Source organism: Ixodes scapularis, unplaced genomic scaffold (assembly GCF_016920785.2).
Source record: "Ixodes scapularis isolate PalLabHiFi unplaced genomic scaffold, ASM1692078v2 PGA_scaffold10__122_contigs__length_95168666, whole genome shotgun sequence".
In the NCBI taxonomy this organism is placed as follows: Eukaryota; Metazoa; Arthropoda; class Arachnida; order Ixodida; family Ixodidae; genus Ixodes; species Ixodes scapularis.
This window is the reverse complement of record NW_024609836.1, coordinates 77,687,359-77,710,711: the sequence shown is the minus strand read 5'-3', so window position 1 is coordinate 77,710,711 and position 23,353 is coordinate 77,687,359. Positions and strand designations below refer to the sequence as shown.

The 23,353-nt window shown below is 47.9% G+C and overlaps 3 protein-coding genes across 3 annotated transcripts in view; all 3 read right to left on the bottom strand.

The window, feature by feature from the left end:
* Nucleotides 1-11,132, bottom strand: part of LOC8030643 (protein amnionless) — a 43,563-nt gene extending 32,431 nt beyond the window's left edge. The window contains exon 1 of the mRNA XM_042288602.1: nt 11,120-11,132. Coding sequence (XP_042144536.1) covers nt 11,120-11,132 — 13 coding nt within the window. The remainder of the gene's footprint in view (nt 1-11,119) is intronic.
* Nucleotides 11,133-14,150: 3,018 nt separating this feature from the next.
* Nucleotides 14,151-20,763, bottom strand: LOC121834805 (the record flags this gene model as incomplete). Its single annotated transcript, XM_042288601.1, has 4 exons — nt 14,151-16,582; nt 16,655-17,697; nt 17,779-18,909; nt 20,206-20,763. Coding segments are annotated over 4 exons (5,142 nt in total), but the record flags the coding sequence as incomplete, so codon positions are not given.
* A 213-nt stretch (nt 20,764-20,976) lies between these two features.
* On the bottom strand, nt 20,977-23,226 carry LOC121834804 (mucin-12-like; the record flags this gene model as incomplete). The annotated part of the gene is made up of 3 exons (XM_042288600.1): nt 20,977-21,856; nt 22,328-22,756; nt 22,877-23,226. Coding segments are annotated over 3 exons (1,659 nt in total), but the record flags the coding sequence as incomplete, so codon positions are not given.
* Nucleotides 23,227-23,353: the final 127 nt, after the last annotated feature.

Sequence of the window (23,353 nt, the reverse complement as noted above, 5' to 3'; positions counted from 1 at the left end):
GTAAGATCGAGTAAATTTTGGAACACGGCCTCTAGGTGCCGGTGCTTGGCGACATAAAAAAAAATAACTTTCCTGTCTTCAAATACGCAAGAACAACAAGACCATAGGAAGAGATCTGTGAAGCTAAGCATATTCATATAGTGGACTGCGTGCACAGCGGCGAAGACGTATATATTGGCGAGGAACGCTTTCAGTACGACGACGCTCCATGGCGACCTTGGCGCGATTGGTTCAGAACGACTCTTTTGAAGCTTCGAAAATTCGAAGGAATTGAAATGGCAACAAAGAACGATCAGGCAATCGCCTTGCGAGGTTTGGTCGTCTGTATGTTAGTGTCTGTTTTTGTACGGCTGGCAGGCAGGGGAAGGCAATGGCGCTATACACAAACTCAACTCTGTGACGTCACGGCGCGGTGGTGGCGCGTCGGTCGCACTTCCGGTCTGGGGCTGTGGGCAGAAGTCCCCATGCCACACGTGTATTCCTGCGTTGCTTTGAAAGGAACCAGGCAAAAACCTGCCTTCTCGTCAAAACGCCGCGACTGGGGCCGTACCAAAAGTGTCGAGAAAGGTTTGAAGGTCAGTTTTCACGTGCTCGGTTTGTCCGAGAATCTGGATATCTGCCGTGAAAAGGGAAAAGCAGACGCCGTCGGACAACGATTGCATGGGTGGGAAGCACTTTGGATTGAATTCACGGATACTTGTAATCATCAGATTTATATGTTTTCTTCCAACATGAACGGCAGAAAACCGTCAAGTTGTGCGGACCTGTGGACTACGTTCAGTGCGTCTTCAAGTTCAAACGGCCGCCCGATCGTTCAAACTGTTCAAACTGTCATCTGCTCTTTCAAACGTTTCTGCTTGTCGTCTGCTTTTTTAGACGACACCGGCGCGTAGACCAAACGTGGGCCCGGTACTTGCGATAAGAATTAAGTGCAGGCTTCATAAGCCTTAACTTTGAAGGTTGGTAAGCAGGCTCGATGTAAACAGTAGGTACAAGGAGATGTTGATCATTGTTACCAGTGGCCATCACCGGCTCGTTATGCCTGATTCACATGGTCCGACCCTGCTTTAGCTTTTCAGTATCGACGTCAACCATATCAGCTACGGTTCACACTCTTGCAGACCGAGGGACGTCGTGACTGAAAATTGCGAGCGAAATCAAATCATGCGAATCAGGCTTTATCGTCCATTCTGCGGCGTCCACGCGGAATGAATCGCCGCATGTCACAATATTCACGCCAAGTTTTGCGGCGTAACGAGCCTCGTTAATTTCGCTGAGGCCGCTCAAGTAATCAGACATTGCCAGGAAGAAGTAGAATCAACAATTCCAACGCGAAAAAGGGCAGGGGGACTCACAGCGACGCCGATAACATCGCATTTCAATGGTTTGTTTATGGGCGACGGCGAGCTTCTTGCCCACACCCCCGTCGCGCATGCGCGGCGCCGGTGGCGTCCGCTAGGGACGCTCCGGTTTGTTTGTAAATAAGGCCCTTGAATAAGAAAGGTAGCGACATCTTCTCCCTCCTCCTTTGACGCGCACACCTTTTATCTTTATGTTTTGCTTTTTCGCACCTGTGCGTCGACTGTAGCGCCGCCTGGAACGCTCCAAGATAGCAGACGGCCTTCCTATACTTGAGTCGGAGCGCAGTCAAAGGCCTGAAGACACGGAAATACGTGGACACAGGCTAGAAGCGCGCTGTCACGGTCTGCCAGCCGCGAAGAATGTGCTCAAAGAAAGGCAATGAAAGCCGTGACGTTGCACTGTCGGCGTTATTTGATTGGCGGCATGAGCTCATAGCACGCACTGCACTCCGACAGAATAGGCATTCCTTCTCCCTTCTCGTCCCTCATGCACACTTTTATTGTTATCTTTTGCTCTTTCGCGCTCGCGCGTCGACGGTAGCGCCGCCTGGGTCGCTCCAATATAGCAGGCGGCATTTTTCAAAGGATGTCGCTACTTTTCCGTATACAGGGGCTTTATTTGTAAACATGACTAGGAAGAGTGGAGAGGGAAAAAATGTGCTCTCCCTCTTACCCCGCGAGTCGTCTACTTCACCGAGTGGGCTGTACCTAACATCCGGCTGGCGTTCAAACTCGGTTTAAAATCGCGTAATTTCGGAAATTTAAAGTGAAGATGCGCGCATTTTGATATGCAAGTTTTCGTGTAATTCTATGCTCGATAAAAAAGACTAACTGGGTCCAATCGCGTTGTTACCTGCATGCAAATACAACAAACAAAATAATGAGAAAACTTTGTCAGAGCGGCCGGTCTCTCCAGCGAAAAGTAAATTCGGTTGCAGTAGCCTTTTTAATATAAAAGGTTTGTACTGGTGTAGACCTATAGCGACAGTAAGTGGAAGTCTGGAATTATGAATAAAAGCTTGCTTTCCCGACGAAATCCAAGCAATGGTTGACGGTAGTACTGTCGGCTGGCTCCACTGCACTTGAGGTAACGGAACAAAGATTCGCTAGTTGATCATTTACTGAAATAAAACAACAGAGCGCTATTGACTGATATTTGAGTAGCCCTAACTATATTCTAAGAACGCGAACCACTTCACAACGGTAGCCACAAGCGAAATTTCGATGTTCTGTACAACCCGCCGGTACAGCCCAAAGATGGAGGACGGTAACCTCCCGGTTTGTCATCTGCTAGCGGAGTCGGGCGTGTGCCCTCTCTCTCGTTTTACCCCGCCGAACCTGCTCAACTTCCCGGATGTGTGGCGAGAGCGCTGAGGTCGAACAAAATGGCGCCGCCCTGAGAGCGCTAAATGGAATGGCTTATACTTTGAGAAAGTAGCGCCAAGCTTCCCGTATGGTCGCCAGTTTTGTTCATGAAATGGCTTCTTTCTCCTTGACCTTTCCCCTCTTGGTGAACCGATACAAATTCACGGTGGCAGGTTCCTTTTTAAAGACACTGCTTGTCTACCCCGATTTTGTTATAGACACGCCGGCGAAGCAAGCCCACATCTTCGCGTCGCAACCTCATGCAGCATCGGTGCTTGGCACCATTGAAAAATAATTTCCCTGTATTAAAATGCGCGAGAGAAATCATGCTATTTTAGGAGATCCGTAGAGATCAGCACGATTGGTCAGTTTGTTAGATCCAAAGTGCCGAGAACACCTAAATTTGCGAGGACTGCTTTCATTACGATGACGCTCCATAGTGATCCTGACGAGACTCGTTCAGAACGACCCTTTTGAAGCTTCGTAGATTTGATGGGACCGAAATGTCGATGACCATGGCAACGAAAACCGAACAGCCAGTCGCCTTGCGAGGTTTTGGTCGTCTGTTGGTTAGTAACTGTTTGTCTTCGGCTAACAAACGGGTTAAGGCAAATCGCGCTACTTTCTCATGATCTTGTGCCATTAGGCAGGCCCAATGTTTCTTAAGCTGGATAGTCCCGAAAGATAAAATCGTGTTTTTTTATTATCCACGGTGCTTACACCTTCCGTGAGTAACTTTACTTTTAGCAGTTACTATAAGCGTGGTGACTGGCAACTTGAGAAACATAAGGCGTGGTGAGTCTCAATTATTGTATTATACCACACCGCACTGGTCTTGCACACGCCATACCCGAAAAAAAACGTAATCGATAACAATTATGATTACCTTGGTTAAAACGTATTCGATTAGATTATTCAGTTACTTGAAAAAAGAAAACATTGAACATTACTTGAAAAAAAAAAGTAATCGTTACTTTTACGGTTACCTACTTCAGATTTTCAAAGCGTCGTATCTTTCTGATGGGTCGAACACGGGTTTTTGTACTTTACATAACTGGATTAGAATCACTGAACTATATAAACTACTTGTACTTTTAATCCACTAATTTTGGTAAGCCATCCTCCTGTCGGGGGGTCTTGGTTGGAGAATTTGTTTGGTAGGAAATCTGTACATTGTACATTGGGGAGGGGAAAGTTGGTACGGTTACGAGTCGTTAAGTACCTCCAAAAGATATTAGAATGCTCTCGCGATTACTACTTCTAATAATTCGCATTCGTATTATGGCAAAATTAGTCCAAAGAGTAATCGATTATGAGTAATTCAGTCGCGTGCGTTGCGTACCGTAAAAGTATGCACCACAGCCTATGAGCTTGCGGCATTGGTCAATAGAATCGCCGAAGGACCAATCGCGAAGCGAGAAGCGTGAACACGTCAATACACGCCATACGTTTCTTTAATTGGTGAGTTTTAGTATTGCGTATACGAGCAAGCGCTGTGCTTTTGCGTTAGCGTTGCCTGTTCCATGCTGCGCATGCGCGAAGTCGCCATGCGCCAATCCAAGGCCGCGGTTTGGGCTCCACGCACGCGCAGTGTGGAACACGAGAGAACGCACAGGGCTTGCGTCGCTGTATACGCAATACTAAAACTCACCATTGTCGGTGACTTCGCGCAGACGATTCTAGATTTCCAAGTTGTACCCACACTACGGGATCGCACAGGCTGGCACGAAGAGAAAAAAAACACTCACGGCCTCCTGCCAATAATTATCCGTCACTTGAAACTCGTAACCGAAAAGAAAAAAAAACAAAAAAAACTTCCTTGACCTGGTTTTCGTTTCGGCCATTTTCGGTCGCGGCACTTTCTTGCGGAACTGAGCAAATATACGCTCGAACGGTAAATGGCTGGTTCGCAGACGGATCTATGAGGCGTGACGTTACGTTTCTTGTGTTTCGTAATATACAGACACCAGGTGATGTCTGTTGACCGAAACGGAACTGGTTTTCGTGTTCGCGGCAGCTGCCACTTTGCTTGCTCCGCCATTTTATCCCTGTGATTTTTACGTTTTCGGTTGTTTTTTTTGTGCTGTCCGTTTCTAGAAGTGTTCCACAAGTGCCGCTATAAACCTTAAAAAAATGAAGAAACTATTCCGTTTCTACAGCTCCATTTTGTGCTGTTGCAGTGTCATGATCTGTGCGCTCCGTGCATGAAACTCTGCCGAGAGGTACTAAAATAGACACAGACGACAAAGATTATTTATAGCTCGTCAAACACCTCGGTACCATTGGCCTCGCGGCGACGAACTTCCGAATTGCTGAAGGGGAGTGCAGAGGAAGGTTGCAGCCTGAACGAATTATTGGGTATATTTATATCGTAAAACCAGTAAACAGAAACCTCCAGGAAACTTTAGTGCGCTCGTTACTTAAAAAGGGTCGATGAGGTTAATTTTCAATCTCCAGCTTTGAATGCAAGTGTGGTTTGTTTGGCCTTTTATTGCGACATACATCAACATCGAAATAATTTTAGGAGAGCTTATAAGATTATTTAAAAAAAACGTATTATGAAAACGTTTTAAAACTCACTCAGAGTAGCGATCCAGTTTTGCGTTGGGAGCTTTTCTGTCGTTCTATAGCTCACCAGCATAAATTTAAAGACTTGGACAGCTTTGCAGCGAAGCCTTCTTTTCTGATGTTTGGGTAGAACCGTCAATTCTAGACTGCCCATTCTTCACAGGTCACGGCTTTTTAATGTAACATTAAGGCAAAACCTAACTGCTCTATTGAGAGAATGAACGATCCAAACTGACAAAGGTTTCTCTCAGTGTAGCCCTACATTCAAACGGTAGTTGTCAGTACCTGGTCAAATCTTCTTATCCAAAACACGCTACTGGGACGGCAAATCTCGCTCCAACCATTTATGTACTAATATGGCGACTTTTGAAAAGAGCCTCATTGGTTGACGCTATGGCCACACGTAAGCCCGCTAAATTTAGCTGATGAGTGACTTCCGTGTCGCCTCTTAATGCCACTGTTTGACACCTAACCTCAACTATAAGGTATTCTACATTAAAATGTTGGTGTGGCAAGATTCCCGCAGACCACCTAAAGAGCAAGGCACTGCGATAGGAAGCGGGAGTTATACCCATAGCACAATGTGAAGTTCAGTATCAGTTCTATCAAATGACGCTAAATAGCTTCGTTCGAGTTACCTGCACGTTATGCAACGACGCAGAAACCTGTAGGGCGGGGTACTTCCGGTCGTGTCTCAACACAGATACCGGAAGTACACTGCCCTGCACTTTTCTGCACCGGTGCAATAGGTGCAGGGAAATAGAACGAAACTAATGTCACTCGATGGAACTGGCATTATACTTAATACCGTCTGGCAAGAGTACTAGACCAGTGACAAGAAATATTTCGACTTAAATATGAAGCCCACGATTTGACATGGAACATGACGTGAGCATGCCAAACGTCAAGCTTTGTGCGGTCTGTAGTCAGGGACTGATATTATTTCCGGTGCACAAAAATTTCGGGGTTTTTCGGACTGTCCCTTTTTCTTTGAAGCTCTAACCAAGAGACGACCGCTCCTTCGTCGAGCGACCTCACTGTGTCTTCGCGTCGGAAGCTGACGCGATGCTGAAGCACTTTAACGAGATATCAAAACTATGCTCAGGTTCCGACGCTCGCGCCTGATGCAGAAAAGCTGTATCATATTTCCGCCGTTATGAATATTTGGCGTAAGTGCGTGTGGTCCACACACTCGGGCAAATTCACAGGGCCTCCTATGTAAACCCCTAAGACGACTTGAAAGCGAAAGTCCAAGCGCCGATGCATTAAAGACAGACACGTGATTTAGTTTAATTCAAAGAAATTAAATTCCTCTTAAAGCGCTTTGCTTAATTTCATTGCATCTAATTCACCTGAGTGATCACGTAAATGTTTTGGTACCGTTCGTGTCGCAGACGTGTTTTCGCTCAACGACTTTGAAGGTCGACTGAACGATGACACATAGAAGGTCGCCTTAACAATTAAGTCTTTCGAACATCCTACTCCTCCTCCATGCAACGTCATCGCAGTCCTATATTGCAACAACTCAGCAATCGGATCCGAGCTTGCTACCGAGCGTCCTTCGACGTGTTGATTGGATACGAAGCCCAGCCAAACACTGACGCATCGCTAGTGTCCAATATGTGCCATTTTTTTTATCTATCTGTGATGACGTCAAAAGCTTAGTGCACAAGCTCATATTACTTTGGTAGTTTTGCTGGATGCGGTTTCCGCGTACCTTGGCAAGGGACGAGCAAGCGCGTAGTAAGCCGTGGGCACTGCTCACTGAAGTGTGGAAATGAAAGCATTGGAACGCTCTAAAGCAGGCATTCTGATGTCCGGCAGTGGAATGCTCCTCATAAGTTACCACAGTTTTTTGTTGCTTTCAAAACAAGAATAAGAGGTGTTTCAGCTTTTATGTATGTGTATTTTCTAGTAGAGAAACTTCTTTTTCAAATTAGACTTCATTAGCCCTGTATAGGTAAAGAAGACTTACATCCTGCTTCCTGTACTGCTTGCTGGTTCCGCCGTGTCCTCCGTGATAGCCTCCGAGACCAAGAGCCACCAAGGCGAAAAGAACTGCAATCTGCGAGTGGGTGTACACATCACCGGGAGCTTGGAATTCTTTTGTAACAGACTTGATGCAATCTTCTGCTACGAGTGTTGAATAGTGACGATTATATCTCCGTTCATATTTGTACCACGGCTAAGATCTTGCTCGCTGCAAAGTTAAACACTTGGTGGAGTGACCCCACCGTTGATAGTGCACAATCATATTCAGCAAGGCTATTGCCCGTCGCAATGTCTCTACTCGTAAAGAGAAACCCGTGCAATTTCAAACCTGCCAAAGCTATGTTCACGCGAGCTGCACGTGGGTGCCATGCATTCGGGGTGCCATGCAAAGCTCAAAGAGCCTCATCCCGGCGTAATGCCACGTTATGCATTGTGGGAATCAATGGGAAGCGAAATCAATACACGCTCCCGTCCTGGCCCACAGGTTCCCAAGATGCAACGCGCGCAATGACGGATTTATGCAAGTAGTCTATTGTCTATACTCGGCGTCAATCATTTTTTTGCTACGGTGTCAAAGCTAGCCTAGCTTCCAGAGTGCTGCAACTCTGTCAAAGCTAGTCGCGCGAGCGCCTGCAAATGAGGCGCAAAAGACCAAGCCACGTGCTCTCGCAGCAGTGCGGCACTGCTTCACAGTGAAAACTACGCTATCTTTGACAATGTAGCACAAAACAGTTGACGTAGAGTTTATAAGTGCCTAACTTGTGCTTAGATAGGTTTAAATAGAAAGTCTGTTTCATGGGGCACCTGTTTATACATATACACAACAGCAAAGGTTACAAGAAAATAAAAACGTGGAACAAATAAGAGTAAAGCTAGCTATGCATGTCGGTTATTGTTATTTTTGTTTTTCGTTTTGTATTGCTACTCACTTTGTAGGACATGCCGTATATGATAAAAAAAAAGATTAACTAAATCTTAGAAAAAGGCGTGCATGATTTAAACACAGAACTTGTAAGAATTCTGGAGGGTCGGCTTTCCCGCAGAGCACTTATGGAAGACTATCGCTGCGATCTACGGATAGAGTTTGGCCAATGATTGGGCTAAACATAAACATAAACATAAAAAAAAGTTGTCTGCGCTTTGGCATTCAACATGACGTTTTACCACACTCAGTGCCACTGCGCAGACTCTTTCTTGTATGTCCAAACCAATTTTCAGCCCAGTAGATTACAGCGACTGGATCTCCCAGGTGACTTGCGGGAGAGGAACACCCCAGATTCCTTAAAGTGAAGAAATAGAGTGTGATCTGTGCGTGTGTGTTCGTTTCTCTAAATGCTTAGTTTGCTTTATGTTGACTTAGTGGTAACAAGAAATTTCAGAACTTTCTCTATGAAAGCAGACGAGATTACCTTAAAGGGCCACTGACAACACCGAGATCTATATTATTTTTTTTTATATTCTCACGCGCTTCAAAAGCGTTGGGCGAAACACAAAAAACAAATCATCGCTAAAAAAAAAAAAATATTTGTGGCGCGCGAATGAGCCCTTCAATGTGTGTGTCCTTCTCCCCCAAAATTAAACTCCTGCTAGTTTTTTTTTTTGTTTTTTGTTTTTTGTTCGACGTAATTGACGAAGGTATTTTTGAAAACGGTAAGGAGTATCGCAAGTTGTAACTCTGTAATAATTATTATTTTCATTCTTAAAATACGATTTGTTTTTTATACGACGACTATAAAGGCACTACAATGCTGACTTCGAAAAATAAATATCAGAGATCGGAAGCGTTCATGACGAAACATCGGCCGTCTCCTAGTTTTTTCTTTATATTCTCACTATGCCGGCATCGGGCGACGTTTGAGGCGTGAGCACGAAGGGAAAGTAAAAAACGGCTCAGACGAGTTTTTTTTTTTTTTTTTTTTTTTTTTCAGTAGCTGGATAGTTTTTTTTTAGTAATCTCTTGCACCTTTGCGACATCATCCCTCACATCGCTGACCTCGGGCTGCTACAGATAGTTTTCTTTCTTACCTTTTAAAAATCGTTTTAGACCGACTAACACCGCTAAAAAGAAAAGAGGAACCGAAAAGGGACGCGTCGTCTTCACGCGAAAAAATGTCTTGCAAAATACTTTTGCAGTTGGGGGGGTGGCCCGTGCGCGTGCCCATAAACGTTGAGCGAGATATAGAGAAAGATAAATGACGTTTTTTTGTTTAACGTCACTCATAAAAGCAAAGAATGCACCATTTCGCGGTCGTTTCCAATCAAGCTTTCCGAAAATTTTGTATTTTCTCTGCAACTACGCAGTTCAAAGCTTGGTATTTCTATTGCGATTTCTAGGAATCATCTTCATTCGTTTGCAATATTAAACAAAAATATCGATGGTGGGGTTGTCAGTGACTGTTTTAAGGTTTATGAACGGCCATCTCCCTCAGTGCAGTCGCCTTTGGAAGTCCCAATAAGCTCCGGCAATAGTCCCTGTGAGTTTGCCATTGTTTGGAAGGCGTTCTACAAGTCCTCCTTCTTCGGGCTAGTTGAGATATTTCTCGTCTCTTACTGAACCCTTTTCGATTGAGCTGAATCCTTCTGCCTTGAGGCTCACTTTCATCTTAGGAAAGATGAAAGTCGCAGGTATCCTAATCTGGAGACAACGCAGACGAGAACGTTGCTGTTCTGAAATGTCCGCGGGTCCTTTTGATGCTGAAGTGCCCAGATGTGCGGGCGGCTGGCAACTGGATGATTCAGCGTGACATTATCCCAACCCATGCGTTGTTCAAGGTGCATCTCTTTCTGGCCCGCAGAAACATGGTTAGCGTCTCTCACATTGTCCCGACTTTGCCATTTGTGTCTTTTTCATCTTTCCTAAATTAAGCATGAACCTTGAGAGATAGAGATTCGTCTCCGCTGAAGAGATTCAGGAACACGGGAGAGTTCTCTTGAACATCCAAAAGAAATAGGACTTCTAGAAGGCATTCCAACAAAGGCAGACTCGTGAGGAACGTTGCATTACCTCCAAAGGGGACTACATTGACCGATATGGCAGCCAATAAGACGTGAAGCCATCTCGTTTGTTTATGTTGAACGAGTTTGTAAACTCTTTGATATCACCTCGTATGTCATAAAGAACCTCTCGTCGCACACTGCAGTCTCCATAACATACAGGATTCGAGGTAAGAACGAGGTCGAGTCTCTTATCGACTGCTGAGCTTCCATTTTCATAGATGTTCATTTGTAATGATGACCGAGAGGTCGCTAATAAGTTACCACGTCAGCGATGTGCAAGTAAGCAAGTAAGAACAAATGCCATGACACCTTGCACCCGAGTGCGACCAATCGGTCAAACAAGCTGTCTCCATATCACCATCCACTTGTAACCCATGAAGCTCAAATCCTCCTTTCAGTTTTCTGCGTACTCGAGGACTCACCTGCGCAAACATACTTGTCAGTGTACGCTGGGACCGGATACGAATAGCCTCCATAGGCCGTGTCGGCCGCTTTTATAGCAGTCCTGGCTCCAGTCGTCGCCCCTCCCTCCCTTTTACAAGGATTCGGTGAGCCGTATCCAAATTCCAGTTTTGTCAGGGGGCTGATTTGGGAGGAATGCAAGCGGGAAAAGGAGTGCCCCGCCCACTCGTCAGTCTGGACACACTGACGTCATCACCGACTAACAGGAAAGGAAGTGGTTCACTGCGAACAGTGTCAGTGTCAGTGAGTCGGGCCGCCAATTGATGCATTTCTTCTTTTTATTCTTGGTTGCGAGAGGGGTGAGTTACTTCTTGTTACGCTGTGCGACCGGGTAGAACGATTTTACGGCGTTCGTCGGGGGTGCGTGACCTCACCCTGACTCGCCATGGTTGCTTTCTCTCGAAAAGGAGTTAACGCGACTATTGTGTGTTCCGAACTTTTTTATTATTATTTGTATTATTATTCTCTTCGTTTAGTTTTGAATTGTACTACGCGCGAATGAGGCTACAGGACGTTTGACAAACAGGTAGAAAATATCTTTTTTAAAAAAAAGGAGCAAAGGTTGTGCGTGTCGGAGTTTATTTTTATTGCGCATGGATTCGCACCCTTGACGTGGCGCGTAAAGTCCCGCTGACACAGAAGCGCCTGAAATGAAGATTTTCTACGACAACCAAGCGACGTATAGCGCTAGGTTGCTGTGGTGACACGTAGTGGTATCCTGCCGTAAGTCTCCCCAGCGTGTCGTCCAACACACTGTATAAAACGAAATAAAACAACTGGTGTGGGCACGGCGCCTGCGCAGGAACCAGAGTCTTCTGAGGCATATGCGCATGCGCAATGCCGACCTCAGCGCCACCGCAGTGGCGTGACGTCAGGGAGTGGGTAGCGCCATTTTCAGTAGTGTAGCGCCATCTAGCCATCGTCAGGTTTCGCGGTCATGTTGAGTGGTTGGAAACGTTGGCGAAGACTTTCTTCGGGGCGCCACTCCCACGTTGGGTGTGGTGTTTGGGTGCTCCAAAGTGCTTGGTATGCGACTTGGTGCGTCTTGTGTTTTTCTGTGCCGCGGAAGAAGGTGTTAGACTGATTGGAAACGTTTTCCGCCCCGCATTATTTATTTAATTATTTATTTCAGTACCCTCAAGGCCCAAGGCCATTACAGAGGAAAGAGGCAAGTAACAAGACATAATACAATATGAAAATAAATACAAAAATTTAACAAGAGAAAAGAATCAAACGATGATATAGATACTAAAAATGAGGGAAGGTGGCACCACTACGATGATGACCTGGGAATAAAAGAGTCGAGATAGGCGGAGGTGCGACACTGGGGAATTCCAACTTTATGCTGATGATCAAGGCGATAGGAGATGTGCGGGGGACGGAGAATAAGTTTTTTTTTTAGAGTAGGGATAGAGTGGTAAATTTTATGAAAAAGCGATGGACGAGATACTTTACGGCGCAGAGAAAGAAGGGGTAAAGATAAGTTAGATTTCATGGATGACACACTGGCTGAACGATGATAATTACAAAAGAGAAACCGCGCGCCACGGTTCTGACTGGCTTCAATGTTAGATACGAGCGTGGTGTGACCGGGATCCCAGATTGCTGCAGTGAACTCCAATTTATAGCGTACCAGGGTTTTGAATAAAAGTAATTTCAGTGACATCGGTGCTAAAGCAAATTTCGGTTTTAAGTAACTGAGCATGGAGTTAGCGTTAGCAGTGATATGCTCAATGTGAACGTTCCATGACATGTTATCTGTAGTATGAACTCCAAGATATCTGAAGGAAGCTACGATTTCCAAGGAGAAGGTACCAAGAGTGTGTGAAGGTAGTGATGAGTTACGTCGAGATACACGCATCGCTTTGCATTTGTTAATGTGAAGAGATATACACCACGTGTTTTACCAGTCCAAAACAATGTCTCTGTCAGAAGAAGTTGAACATCGGAGTTATTAGTGATTTCACGATAGATGACACAATCGTCCGCAAACAGACTAACAAAGGAAGACAGAATTTGAGTTAAGTCATTTATGTAGATTAGAAATAAAAGATAACTTAAGACGGACCCCTGTGAGACGCCTGAGGTGAAAAAACTGAGGTGAGAATTAGCTTGATGAGTGAAGACAAATTGCGATCGATTTGTTAGAAAGTCTCTAATCCAGGATAAAACGGTTGGGTCAATGTTAAGCTTACTAAGTTTCAGGAGTAGAAACAAATGTTTGATATGTCTAACAGAAATAGGTAAGTAATTTAGATCTTAATATACATCCCAACAAGAAGGTGAACGAATTGAGCCGGTGGATTCACCTCAGAAAACACCGCGTCCTCACTGTCAAAGAAAAACTTCGCAGCGGTCAATTATTATCGTCTCTTCGAGTGCCTCTTCCATGATCAAACCAGATCGTCTCCTATTTTCCGTCATAGCTGCCACTAACGTTGCTTCGGTCGCTGCTACGTTTTCTTTTTGCCGTAAGACGAAGCCAATCTGCGTAATACCCAGATGATAATGCCGGCCCCAGTAGCGAAACGTACACCGCAGATTCAGTACACCGCAAACGAACTAAGTTAGCGGAAGAAGGACATTCACGCTTTCCAATTCAAAACTCAGAAGAAGTACTTAGGTGTCCTCGAATTTGTTTACGAAAATTAACCACTAGCAATGTTTCGCCGTTTCTCCTTTAAAATGAAAGAAATGTATATATCTTAAGCACTGAGAACTCTTCCACTTAAACACTATTAATATGTACTAAAACAAGAATTGTAATCATCCAGAACATATGTTCAAGAAACCAAATTGAAGCTGTGAAATCAAATTTCGGATCAATTCCTGGTGCTGTACACCAGGTGCTCTTTTTTAACGGAGGTATATTAGAAGACATCCATGATTTTATAATCAATCCAACACAATTAGGCCAACTTGTCAGAGATAATCATTTTTCCTAGACAGAGAAAACACGAGTATTCCCCATTCCATCTTTCTCGCCCCAGAAGATGAAGTAATAAGATCAAACATTCATCAAGATGCTACAATAGACGAGCAAATTGTTTCGTAACAATCACATCCCAGGTTGCCACAGAGCAAACTGAGCAGCTACGATATCTAAAAAAAAAAAAAACAGTTCCTTCGCGTTCTTGCGCCCGCATATCTTCTGCTCTTTGTAATGGGTGTGATTGCTGATATTCAGAGGCACGCTTTCAAATAAATATTTTTTCGCCTCAGATTCATTAGGACAAAGGAATTAGGGGGCAAGGAAACAGGAAGGAAGACAGCGTAACCTTTGTCAATTGTTCAGCTTGCTCATTCTGTGGTGGGGGAAAGAGGTGCGATATAAAATAAATAGTTTATAACAATCTAAGCAGAAACGTAAGAGTAACTAGACATTAACGCAATTCGTACAAAACACTTCATGAATACCGAGGTTTATTCAAGAAACAGATAAGCATTCAGGCCTGTTCACAATACCCGGCCAGTCACAGACCTGTCGTTTGGGATCGAATACTGTGGGCGTGGGACAGACGCCAACCACTCTCGCTCCCCTAACGCAGTGATAAAACTTGGAACAATCAGTCTCGTGCACAACACGCTCGTCATTCTCCGGATTGCACGACGTCCTTTTAGCACTCCTGGTCCCTGTTATCGGCAAAGATACGTCGGTCACTTCCCTCACATTTCCGGTTGGCTCCGTTCCCTGAGACCCAAAGCCTGAGTAATCGAAAACTGTGCTCTCCCATTCGGCTCTCTCCGTAGCTGTTATCGGCTCACTCCACTCTGTCGTTTGCCTTTCGATGTCTGTGGTAATTTTCTTTGGAAATACGGATGGTTCGTTCCATACAAACGCTGTTCCTGTGTCTTCCCCTTCTCCTGACTGATGCGCTGTGTTCTGGTCAGTCCAGCCTGTCGTCTGTCGGTCTTCGTTTGTTGTCACTCTCGTCGGGAATTTGGTTGATGCCTCCCATGCAGGTGGAGTTGTTGATTCATGCCAGTCTTCTGACTGAGACGCTGTGCTTGGGTAATTCCCGACTGTCGCCTGCCGGTCTACGTCTGTAGTCACTCTCGTCGGGAATTTGGTTGATGCCTCCCATGCAGGTGGAGTTGATTGATGCCAGTCTTCTGACTGAGACGCTGTGTTTTGGTAATTCCCGACTGTCGTCTGCCGGTCTACGTATGTAGTCACTCTCTTGGGGAATTCGGTTGATGCCTCCCATGCAGGTGGAGTCCTTGATTCATGGCAGTCTTCTGACTGAGACGCTGTGGTTGCGTAATTGCCGACTGTCGTCTGCCGGTCTACGTCTGTACTGACTCTCGTCGGGAAATTGGTTGATGCCTCCCATGCAGGTCGAGTTGTTGATTCATGCCAGTCTTCTGAGTGAGACGCTGTGTTTGGGTAATTCCCGACTGTCGCCTGCCGGTCTACGTCTGTAGTCACTCTCGTCGGGAATTTGGTTGATGCCTCCCATGCAGGTGGAGTTGATTGATGCCAGTCTTCTGACTGAGACGCTGTGTTTGGGTAATTCCCGACTGCCGCCTGCCGGTCTACGTCTGTAGTCACTCTCGTCGGGAAATTGGTTGATGCCTCCCATGCAGGTGGAGTTGTTGATTCATGCCAGTCTTCTGAGTGAGACGCTGTGTTTGGGTAATTCCCGACTGTCGTCTGCCGGTCTACGTCTGTAGTCACTCTCGTCGGGAATTTGTTTGATGACTCCCATGAAGGTGGAGTTGTTGATTCATGCCAGACTTCTGACTGAGACGCTGTGGTTGCGTAATCGCCGACTGTCGTCTGCCGGTCTACGTCTGTAGTCACTCTCGTCGAGAAATTGGTTGATGCCTCCCATGCAGGTGGAGTTGTTGATTCATGCCAGTCTTCTGAGTGAGACGCTGTGCTTGGGTAATTCCCGACTGTCGTCTGCCGGTCTACGTCTGTAGTCACTCTCGTCGGGAATTTGGTTGATGCCTCCCATGCAGGTGGAGTTGATTGATGCCAGTCTTCTGACTGAGACGCTGTGTTTGGGTAATTCCCGACTGCCGTCTGCCGGTTTACGTATGTAGTCACTCTCTTTGGGAATATGGTTGATGCCTCCCATGCAGGTGGAGTCGTTGATTCATGGCAGTCTTCTGAGTGAGACGCTGTGGTTGCGTGATTGCCGACTGTCGTCTGCCGGTCTACGTCTGTAGTCACTCTCGTCGAAAAATTGGTTGATGCCTCCCATGCAGGTGGAGTTGTTGATTCATGCCAGTCTTCTGAGTGAGACGCTGTGCTTGGGTAATTCCGGACTGTCGCCTGCCGGTCTACGTCTGTAGTCACTCTCGTCGGGAATTTGGTTGATGCCTCCCATGCAGGTGGAGTTGATTGATGCCAGTCTTCTGACTGAGACGCTGTGTTTGGGTAATTCACGACTGCCGCCTGCCGGTCTACGTCTGTAGTCACTCTCGTCGGGAAATTGGTTGATGCCTCCCATGCAGGTGGAGTTGTTGATTCATGCCAGTCTTCTGAGTGAGACGCTGTGTTTGGGTAATTCCCGACTGTCGTCTGCCGGTCTACGTCTGTAGTCACTCTCGTCGGGAATTTGTTTGATGACTCCCATGAAGGTGGAGTTGTTGATTCATGCCAGTCTTCTGACTGAGACGCTGTGGTTGCGTAATTGCCGACTGTCGTCTGCGGGTCTACGTCTGTAGTCACTCTCGTCGGGAAATTGGTTGATGCCTCCCATGCAGGTGGAGTTGTTGATTCATGCCAGTCTTCTGAGTGAGACGCTGTGCTTGGGTAATTCCCGACTGTCGTCTGCCGGTCTACGTCTGTAGTCACTCTCGTCGGGAATTTGGTTGATGCCTCCCATGCAGGTGGAGTTGATTGATGCCAGTCTTCTGACTGAGACGCTGTGTTTGGGTAATTCCCGACTGCCGTCTGCCGGTTTACGTATGTAGTCACTCTCTTTGGGAATATGGTTGATGCCTCCCATGCAGGTGGAGTCGTTGATTCATGGCAGTCTTCTGACTGAGACGCTGTGGTTGCGTGATTGCCGACTGTCGTCTGCCGGTCTGCGTCTGTAGTCACTCTCGTCGAAAAATTGGTTGATGCCTCCCATGCAGGTGGAGTTGTTGATTCATGCCAGTCTTCTGAGTGAGACGCTGTGTTTGGGTAATTCCCGACTGTCGCCTGCCGGTCTACGTCTGTAGTCACTCTCGTCGGGAATTTGGTTGATGCCTCCCATGCAGGTGGAGTTGATTGATGCCAGTCTTCTGACTGAGACGCTGTGTTTGGGTAATTCCCGACTGTCGTCTGCCGGTCTACGAATGTAGTCACTCTCTTTGGGAACTTGGTTGATGCCTCCCATGCAGGTGGAGTCGTTGATTCATGCCAGTCTTCTGACTGAGACGCTGTGCTTGGGTAATTCCTGACTGTCGCCTGCCGGTCTACGTCTGTAGTCACTCTCGTCGGGAAATTGGTTGATGCCTCCCATGCAGGTGGAGTTGTCGATTCATGCCAGTCTTCTGAGTGAGACGCTGTGTTTGGGTAATTCCCGACTGTCGTCTGCCGGTCTACGTCTGTAGTCACTCTCGTCAGGAATTTGTTTGATGACTCCCATGCAGGTGGAGTTGTTGATTCATGCCAGTCTTCTGACTGAGACGCTGTGGTTGCGTAATTGCCGACTGTCGTCTGCCGGTCTACGTCTGTAGTCACTCTCGTCGGGAATTTGGTTGATGCCTCCCATGCAGGTTGAGTTGATTGATGCCAGTCTTCTGACTGAGACGCTGTGTTTGGGTAATTCCCGACTGTCGTCTGCCGGTCTACGTCTGTAGTCACTCTCGTCGGGAAATTGGTTGATGCCTCCCATGCAGGTGGAGTTGATTGATGCCAGTCTTCTGACTGAGACGCTGTGTTTGGGTAATTCCCGACTGTCGTCTGTCGGTCTACGTCTGTAGTCACTCTCGTCGAGGATTTGGTTGATACCTTCCATGCAGGTTGAGTTGATTGATGCCAGTCTTCTGACTGACACGCTGTGTTTGGGTAATTCCCGACTGTCGCCTGCCGGTCTACGTCTGTAGTCACTCTCGTCGGGAATTTGGTTGATGCCTCCCATGCAGGTGGAGTTGATTGATGCCAGTCTTCTGACTGAGACGCTGTGTTTGGGTAATTCCCGACTGTCGTCTGCCGGTCTACGTCTGTAGTCACTCTCGTCGGGAATTTGGTTGATGCTTCCCACGCAGGTGGAGTTGATTGATGCCAGTCTTCTGACTGAGACGCTGTGTTTGGGTAATTCCCGACTGTCGCCTGCCGGTCTACGTCTGTAGTCACTCTCGTCGGGAATTTGGTTGATGCCTCCCATGCAGGTGGAGTTGATTGATGCCAGTCTTCTGACTGAGACGCTGTGTTTGGGTAATTCCCGACTGTCGTCTGCCGGTCTACGTCTGTTGTCACTCTCGTCGGGAATTTGGTTAATGCTTCCCAAGCAGGAGGAGTTGAGTAATGCCAGTTTTCTGACTGAGACGCTGTGCTTGGGTAATTCCCGACTGTCGCCTGCCGGTCTACGTCTGCAGTCACTCTCGTCGGGAATTTGGTTGATGCCTCCCATACAGGTGGAGTTGATTGATGCCAGTCTTCTGACTGAGACGCTGTGTTTGGGTAATTCCCGACTGTCGTCTGCCGGTCTACGTCTGTAGTCACTCTCGTCGGGAATTTGATTGATGCCTCCCATGCAGGTGGAGTTGATTGATGCCAGTCTTCTGACTGAGACGCTGTGTTTGGGTAATTCCCGACTGTCGTCTGCCGGTCTACGTCTGTTGTCACTCTCGTCTGGAATTTGGTTGATGCTTCCCAAGCCGGAGGAGTTGAGTAATGCCAGTTTTCTGACTGAGACGCTGTGTTTGGGTAATTCCCGACTGTCGTCTGCCGGTCTACGTCTGTTGTCACTCCCGTCGGGAATTTGGTTGATGCTTCCCAAGCAAGAGGAGTTGAGTAATACCAGTTTTCTGACTGAGACGCTGTGTTTGGGTAATTCCTGACTGTCGTCTGCCGGTCTACGTCTGTAGTCACGCTCGTCGGGAATTTGGTTGATGCTTCCCAAGCAGGAGGAGTTGAGTAATGCCAGTTTTCCGACTGAGACGCTGTGCTTGGGTAATTTTCGACTGCCGTCTGCCGGTCTACGTCTGTAGTCACTCTCGTCTGGAATATGGTTGATGCTTCCCAAGCAGGAGGAGTTGAGTAATGCCAGTTTTCTGACTGAGACGCTGTGTTTGGGTAAGTCCCGACTGTCGTCTGCCGGCCTACGTCTGTTGTCACTCTCGTCGGGAATTTGGTTGATGCCTCCCATGCAGGTGGAGTTGATTGATGCCAGTTTTCTGACTGAGACGCTGTGCTTGGGTAATTCCCGACTGTCGTCTGCCGGTCTACGTCTGTTGCCACTCTCGTCGGGAATTTGGTTGACGCCTCCCATGCAGGTGGAGTTGATTGATGCCAGTCTTCTGACTGAGACGCTCTGTTTGGGTAATTCCCGACTGTCGTCTGTCGGTCTACGTCTGTTGTCACTCTGGTCGGGAATTCGGTCGATGCTTCCCAAGCAGGAGGAGTTGAGTAATGCCAGTTTTCTGACTGAGACGCTGTGCTTGGGTAATTCCCGACTGTCGTCTGCCGGTCTACGTCTGTTGTCACTCTCGTCGGGAATTTGGTTGACGCCTCCCATGCAGGTGGAGTTGATTGATGCCAGTCTTCTGACTGAGACGCTCTGTTTGGGTAATTCCCGACTGTCGTCTGTCGGTCTACGTCTGTTGTCACTCTCGTCGGGAATTTGGTTGATGCTTCCCAAGCAGGAGGAGTTGAGTAATGCCAGTTTTCTGACTGAGACGCTGTGCTTGGGTAATTCCTGACTGTCGTCTGCCGGTCTACGCCTGTTGTCACTCTCGTCGGGAATTTGGTTGATGCCTCCCATGCAGGTGGAGTTGATTGATGCCAGTCTTCTGTCTGAGACGCTCTGTTTGGGTAATTCCCGACTGTCGCCTGCCGGTCTACGTCTGTAGTCACTCCCGGCAAGAATTTGGTTGATGCCTCCCATGCAGGTGGAGTTGATTGATGCCAGTCTTCTGTCTGAGACGCTGTGTTTGGGTAATTCCCGACTGTCGTCTGCCGGTCTACGTCTGTTGTCACTCTCGTCGGGAATTTGGTTGATGCCTCCCATGCAGGTGGAGTTGATTGATGCCAGTCTTCTGTCTGAGACGTTGTGTTTGGGTAATTCCCGACTGTCGCCTGCCGGTCTACGTCTGTAGTCACTCCCGGCGAGAATTTGGTTGATGGCTCCCATGCAGGTGGAGTTGATTGATGCCAGTCTTCTGTCTGAGACGCTGTGTTTGGGTAATTCCCGACTGTCGCCTGCCGGTCTACGTCTGCTGTCACTCTCGTCGAGAATTTGGTTGATGGCTCCCATGCAGGTGGAGTTGATTGATGCCAGTCTTCTGACTGAGACGCTGTGCTTGGGTAATTCCCGACTGTCGTCTGCCGGTCTACGTCTGCTGTCACTCTCGTCGAGAATTTGGTTGATGGCTCCCATGCAGGTGGAGTTGAGTAATGCCAGTCTTCTGACTGAGACGCTGTGTTTGGGTAATTCCCGACTGTCGCCTGCCGGTCTACGTCTGTAGTCACTCTCGTCGGGAATTTGGTTGATGCTTCCCACGCAGGTGGAGTTGATTGATGCCAGTCTTCTGACTGAGACGCTCTGTTTGGGTAATTCCCGACTGTCGTCTGTCGGTCTACGTCTGTTGTCACTTTCGTCGGGAATTTGGTTGATGCCTCCCATGCAGGTGGAGTTGATTGATGCCAGTCTTCTGTCTGAGACGCTGTGTTTGGGTAATTCCCGACTGTCGTCTGCCGGTCTACGTCTGTTGTCACTCTCGTCGGGAATTTGGTTGATGGCTCCCATGCAGATGGAGTTGATTGATGCCAGTCTTCTGACTGAGACGCTCTGTTTGGGTAATTCCCGACTGTCGTCTGCCGGTCTACGTCTGTAGTCACTCTCGTCGGGAATTTGGTTGATGGCTCCCATGCAGGTGGAGTTGATTGATGCCAGTCTTCTGACTGAGACGCTGTGCTTGGGTAATTCCCGACTGTCGTCTGCCGGTCTACGTCTGCTGTCACTCTCGTCGGGAATTTGGTTGATGCTTCCCAAGCAGGAGGAGTTGAGTAATGCCAGTCTTCTGACTGAGACGCTGTGTTTGGGTAATTCCCGACTGTCGCCTGCCGGTCTACGTCTGTAGTCACTCTCGTCGGGAATTTGGTTGATGCTTCCCACGCAGGTGGAGTTGATTGATGCCAGTCTTCTGTCTGAGACGCTGTGTTTGGGTAATTCCCGACTGTCGTCTGCCGGTCTACGTCTGTTGTCACTCTCGTCGGGAATTTGGTTGATGCCTCCCATGCAGGTGGAGTTGATTGATGCCAGTCTTCTGACTGAGACGCTGTGTTTGGGTAATTCCCGACTGTCGCCTGCCGGTCTACGTCTGTAGTCACTCTCGTCGGGAATTTGGTTGATGCTTCCCACGCAGGTGGAGTTGATTGATGCCAGTCTTCTGTCTGAGACGCTGTGTTTGGGTAATTCCCGACTGTCGTCTGCCGGTCTACGTCTGCTGTCACTCTCGTCGGGAATTTGGTTGATGCTTCCCAAGCAGGAGGAGTTGAGTAATCCCAGTTTTCCGACTGAGACGCTGTGCTTGGGTAATTCCCGACTGTCGTCTGCCGGTCTACGTCTGTTGTCACTCTCGTCGGGAATTTGGTTGACGCCTCCCATGCAGGTGGAGTTGATTGATGCCAGTCTTCTGACTGAGACGCTGTGTTTGGGTAATTCCCGACTGTCGCCTGCCGGTCTACGTCTGTAGTCACTCTCGTCGGGAATTTGGTTGATGCTTCCCACGCAGGTGGAGTTGATTGATGCCAGTCTTCTGTCTGAGACGCTGTGTTTGGGTAATTCCCGACTGTCGTCTGCCGGTCTACGTCTGCTGTCACTCTCGTCGGGAATTTGGTTGATGCTTCCCAAGCAGGAGGAGTTGAGTAATCCCAGTTTTCCGACTGAGACGCTGTGCTTGGGTAATTCCCGACTGTCGCCTGCCGGTCTACGTCTGCTGTCACTCTCGTCGAGAATTTGGTTGATGGCTCCCATGCAGGTGGAGTTGATTGATGCCAGTCTTCTGACTGAGACGCTGTGCTTGGGTAATTCCCGACTGTCGTCTGCCGGTCTACGTCTGTTGCCACTCTCGTCGGGAATTTGGTTGACGCTTCCCAAGCAGGTGGAGTTGATTGATGCCAGTCTTCTGACTGAGACGCTCTGTTTGGGTAATTCCCGACTGTCGTCTGCCGGTCTACGTCTGTTGTCACTCTCGTCGGGAATTCGGTCGATGCTTCCCAAGCAGGAGGAGTTGAGTAATGCCAGTTTTCTGACTGAGACGCGGTGCTTGGGTAATTCCCGACTGTCGTCTGCCGGTCTACGTCTGTTGTCACTCTCGTCGGGAATTTGGTTGATGCCTCCCATGCAGGTGGAGTTGATTGATGCCAGTCTTCTGGCTGAGACGCTCTGTTTGGGTAATTCCCGACTGTCGCCTGCCGGTCTACGTCTGTAGTCACTCCCGGCGAGAATTTGGTTGATGGCTCCCATGCAGATGGAGTTGATTGATGCCAGTCTTCTGTCTGAGACGCTGTGTTTGGGTAATTCCCGACTGTCGTCTGCCGGTCTACGTCTGTTGCCACTCTCGTCGGGAATTTGGTTGACGCTTCCCAAGCAGGTGGAGTTGATTGATGCCAGTCTTCTGACTGAGACGCTCTGTTTGGGTAATTCCCGACTGTCGTCTGCCGGTCTACGTCTGTTGTCACTCTCGTCGGGAATTCGGTCGATGCTTCCCAAGCAGGAGGAGTTGAGTAATGCCAGTTTTCTGACTGAGACGCGGTGCTTGGGTAATTCCCGACTGTCGTCTGCCGGTCTACGTCTGTTGTCACTCTCGTCGGGAATTTGGTTGATGCCTCCCATGCAGGTGGAGTTGATTGATGCCAGTCTTCTGGCTGAGACGCTCTGTTTGGGTAATTCCCGACTGTCGCCTGCCGGTCTACGTCTGTAGTCACTCCCGGCGAGAATTTGGTTGATGGCTCCCATGCAGATGGAGTTGATTGATGCCAGTCTTCTGACTGAGACGCTGTGCTTGGGTAATTCCCGACTGTCGTCTGCCGGTCTACGTCTGTTGCCACTCTCGTCGGGAATTTGGTTGACGCTTCCCAAGCAGGTGGAGTTGATTGATGCCAGTCTTCTGACTGAGACGCTCTGTTTGGGTAATTCCCGACTGTCGTCTGTCGGTCTACGTCTGTTGTCACTTTCGTCGGGAATATGGTTGATGCTTCCCAAGCAGGAGGAGTTGAGTAATGCCAGTTTTCTGACTGAGACGCTGTGCTTGGGTAATTCCTGACTGTCGTCTGCCGGTCTACGTCTGTTGTCACTCTCGTCGGGAATTTGGTTGATGCCTCCCATGCAGGTGGAGTTGATTGATGCCAGTCTTCTGGCTGAGACGCTCTGTTTGGGTAATTCCCGACTGTCGCCTGCCGGTCTACGTCTGTAGTCACTCCCGGCGAGAATTTGGTTGAT